General features: G+C 36.0%; 1 protein-coding gene across 1 annotated transcript in view; it reads left to right on the plus strand.

Annotated features, from left to right (window-relative positions):
• Positions 1–4,716, plus strand: part of CHMP2B (charged multivesicular body protein 2B) — a 36,396-nt gene that overhangs the window by 16,833 nt on the left and 14,847 nt on the right. The window contains exon 2 of the mRNA XM_014549300.1: positions 713–804. Coding sequence (XP_014404786.1) covers positions 713–804 — 92 coding nt within the window. The remainder of the gene's footprint in view (positions 1–712; positions 805–4,716) is intronic.

Genomic DNA, 4,716 nt, shown 5'->3' on the forward strand with positions numbered 1-4,716 from the left:
ACACACACCAGTGCACAAATGTTGTGCATCGGGCCTCTAGTTTAATAATAATTAACCCTAATTATCATCCATCGGGCCTAGATAAATACTTTAATTCTTCAAAGGGTAAGACTGATGAATTAAGATAAATTTCAGGGCATTGTGTATGTTATTTACTCTTAACAACAATCCCTATTTTATCAGAAACCTGAGATTTAGAGTGTTAACTAACTTTGCTAATAAATAATGATCAAGTGGCAGAGATGGGATTCATTGGAGCATCTGCTGCTTCACTCTGTTATGGTGACTTAGTGCAGAAAAAAACCTTTAGTAAACATAACCTTATTTCTTTCTGGAAGTTCATATAATACTGGAGTAGGGAAAGATGAAAAGGATGTGTGTGTATGTGTGACATATACATGTGCCGTATAAAACATTGTATACTAATCAGTTCTCTACAGGAATATTTTACCGTGATTTATGTGTACTTTTGGCTAAACCTCAGACTAGAGCACAGTGCACTCATTTTTATAATTCTGTATATAATCAATATTTGTAATTCAAGTTTGAATATTTGATGTTTTTAGTGCACTGAATTGAAAGAAAAAATTTAATATCAAATAATTCAATGTGTATTTTTCACTGAGATCTCTGAGCCCAGTTTTTTAAATGGTATTAAAGAAAATTTTACAGCCCATACATTTAGTTTTTCTTTTGTGTGTGGTTCTCTCAGATGTAATAAAGGAACAGAATCGAGAGTTACGAGGTACACAGAGAGCTATAAGCAGAGATCGAGCAGCTTTAGAGAGACAAGAAAAACAGCTGGTAAGTAGAACATTAAATTTCAGTTTAACTTTTCAAACAAATTTGGAAATTATTGTTGGAATAATTAGCTAACTAGGAAAAAGACAGATGGTAGGTGCTAAGAGATTTGCTTTACTAATAAATGGCATTGAACACCTTCCTGCTCTTTCTGCTTGCCTTTGTTTATTGTGTCATTCTGCTGACTTATCAGGATTCTGTGTATTCTACTATTATAAAATCAAAGTATTCTTCAGTTTGTAAAAGTTATGAATGCCTAGGAAGAAAATATTGCTCAAAACAGAGCCAAATTCTTCTCAGCTAATAACAAAGATGATGTAGTCTTCAAAAACAAGAGAGGGTTACAAGACACTCATAGGTGTCTTACTTGATATTTGAACTTATTTGATATTTTAAGTATCATTGTGTCTGTGATAATGAGTGTATTTTTAAAAATAGATCGACTATCTTTAACTATTTTGTTATGTTTTTAAATACATGTTGCTTAAAATATTTTAATAAACAGCATGAAGTATAATTGACATGCAATAGACTGTACATATTCAAAGAATACAGTTTGATACATTTTGACATACCTATTAACTACAATCTAAGTAATGACCATATCCTTCATCCCTGAATTTCCTTATTCCCTTTGTAATCCTTCCTACCCATCCCTCCCTGTCTTCCTCCTCTTCAGTCAGGCAAACACTGATCTGTCACTGCAGATTAGTTTACATTTTCTAGAACTTTATATAAATGGAATCATAGAATATGAATTCTTTATTTCATATGGCTTCTGTCACTCATAACTTTTGAGACTGATCAATTTTGTTGCATGTATCTGGGTTAACTCCTTTTTATTGATGAATGTTATTCTATTGTGTGGATGTTTCACAATTTGTTTATCTGTTCACAGGCCAATGGACATTTGGGTTATTTCTAGATTTTGGCTATTTTGAATAAAGTTGCTATAAACATCCAATTGAAATCTTTTTGTGAACATATGTTTTCATTTCTCTTGGGTATATTCCTGGAAGTGGGATTGCTGGGTCATAGATTAAATGTATATTTAACTGTATAAGAACGCTCAACAGTTCTACGAAATGGCTGGGATGTTTTCTGTTCCCACCAGCTATATATGCAAGTAAAGCTGTTTCACATCCTGGCCAAGAGTTGAAGTTAACAGTCTTTTCCCCTGTAGCCATTCTACTGGTGTGTAGCAGATTGTCATTTTAAATTGGATTTCCTAATCGCTAATGATGTTCAGCATCTTTTCATGTGCCTGTTTGCCTTTTACATATCATCTTTGCCAAAGGGTCTACTGAAATATTTTACCCATTTTTTTAAAGTTGTTTTCTAATTATTTAGTTGTAAGAATTCTTTATATATTTTGGACACAAGTACTTTATTAAATATATCTTTGCAAATATTCTCCCCAGTTCTTGGCCTGGTCTTACATTTTCTTAATAGTATTTTTTGAAAAGCAGATGTTTTTATTTTTATCAAGTATAATTTATTATTTTTCTGTTATTAGTACTATTAGTGTCCTAAGAAATCTTTGCCTAACCCAAAGTCACTAATATTTTCTCTTATATTTTCCCCTGGAAGTATTAAAGTTTTAGTTCTTACATTTAGAACTGTGAACTGCATTGAATTAAATCACTATGTTGTGAGGTAGGATAGAGATTCACTATTGCATATGGAAATTAAGTTATTCCAACATCATTTGTTGATAACGTCTTTCCCTGTTCAAATACCTTGTCATCTTTGTAGAAAATCAATTGTCCTAATACATGTGGGCCTAATTCTGGACTCTATGCTATTCCATTAATCTGTGACTATTCTTAAGCCAATATTACACTTTTTATTAGTGTATCTTTATAGTAAGTTTTAAAGTTATATATAGTGTTAACTCTTCAACTTTGTACTTCTGTTTTCAAAATTGTTTTGGCCATTTTAGGTGCTTTGCATTTCCAAATGAACTTTCAAATAAAATTGTAAATTTCTACATAAAAGTTCTATTTTGATTGGGATTACATTGAATAGGTAAACTAATTTGGGAAGACTTGACATCTTAATACTATTGAGTCTTACAATCCATGAACATGTTGTATCTCTTCATTTATTTAGATCTTTCAATTTTCTCAACAGTGTTTGTACTTGTAATTAGGCTCTACACTTCTCTTATCAGGTTTATCCCTAACTATTTCATATTTTTGACGCTAGATATTTTAAAAACAAATTAAATTTCTGGTTTTTTGTTGCTGTTATGTAGAAAGAAATACATTAATATTTTCAGTATTGATCTGTAATCCTGTAATCTCCCAAACTTCCTTATTGTAGTAACCTTTATGTATAACCTATTAGATTTCTACACAATCATGTCATCTATGGATAAATTAAACTTTTTATCTTCCTTTCCAATCTTGATGCCTTTTTTTAAATATATACCTTATTACACTGGCTAAAACTCTTAATGTTAAATAGAAGTGATTATAGCAGTCATCCTCATATTTACTGATCTTAGGAGGAAATATTCAGTCTTTCACCATAAAGTATGATATTACAACTAAGATTTTTGTAGACTTCCTTTCTCAGGTGAAGTTCCTTTTTATCTATTTTGCTGAAACTTTTTATCAGGAATAAATTTTGTCAAATGTTTCTTATTTTTATTTTTTGCATCTATTGAGATGATTATCACATAGTTTCTCTTTAGTGTATTAATTTAGTGAATTACTTTGATTTTCCAAAGTTGAATCAAGCTTTTGCTCCTGGGATAAATGCCATTGGTAATGAGGGGTGTGTGTGTGTGTGTGTGTATATATTAACTTTGTTTCAGTTTGCTGAACCTTTATTAAGAATACTTGCATTTGTGTTCCTGAAACATATTCATTTGCAGTTGTCTTTTTATGTAGTTTTTTTCTAATCTTTATTGCTGAAAATATTACATATATCTCCTTTTTTGCCCCATTGACTTGCTTTAGCCTGCCCCATCCCCAGCCCATGGCCTTCTCTACCCTATTATCTGTGTCCATGGGTTATGCATATCTATATGTATAAAAGGCTAAGTGTCCATCTGACTGGTAGCTATGATGCATACTGACCACCAGGGAGCAGACGCTCAACGCAGGAGCTGCCATGAAGCACACTGGCCATCTAATCTAATAAAAGAGAAACATGCAAATTGACCACACCTCTGCTACACCCCAAGCCACACCCACCAGCCAATCAGAGCAACTATATGCAATTTAACCCAACCAAGATGGTGGCCAGCAGCTGCAGAACTGGAGCAAGCAGGAGGCTTGGTTGCCCCGGCGATGGAGGAAGCCAAGCTCCCTGCCTGCCCTGGCTGGCTGTGGCCTCCACTCAAGGCAACAAAGTTTCAATTACAGAAGATAAATAAATCCCAGATACCTGCTTCCAGCCAGCCTCCACTGGGAGCTTGGGTGGCTGCGGGCCATGGCCAGCCTGCAAACAGCCATTAGCCCCTCACCCAGACTGGCCAGGCACCCCAGCAGGACCCCACCCTGAAGAGAGTGTGGCCAGCCTGAAAACGACCCTCATACCCTCACCCAGGCTGGCCAGGCACCCCAGCGGAACCCCCACCCTGATCCGGGACACCCTTCAGGGCAAACCATCTGGCCCCCACCCATGCACCACGCCTCTATCCTATATAATAAAAGGGTAATATGCAAATTGACCCTAACAGCAGAATGACTGGTCACTATGACACACACTGACCACCAGGGGGCAGAGGCTCAATGCAGGAGCTGCCCCCTGGTGGTCAGTGCGCTCTCACAGGGGAAGCTCTGCTCAGTCACAAGCCAGGTTGACGGCTGCCAGTACAGCGGTGGTGGTGGGAGCCTCTCCTGCCTCCTCAGCAGCGCTAAGGATGTCCAATTGCAGCTTAGGCCTGCTCCCCGCTGGCAAGTG

This window comes from Myotis brandtii, unplaced genomic scaffold, assembly GCF_000412655.1.
Source record: "Myotis brandtii unplaced genomic scaffold, ASM41265v1 scaffold546, whole genome shotgun sequence".
In the NCBI taxonomy this organism is placed as follows: Eukaryota; Metazoa; Chordata; class Mammalia; order Chiroptera; family Vespertilionidae; genus Myotis; species Myotis brandtii.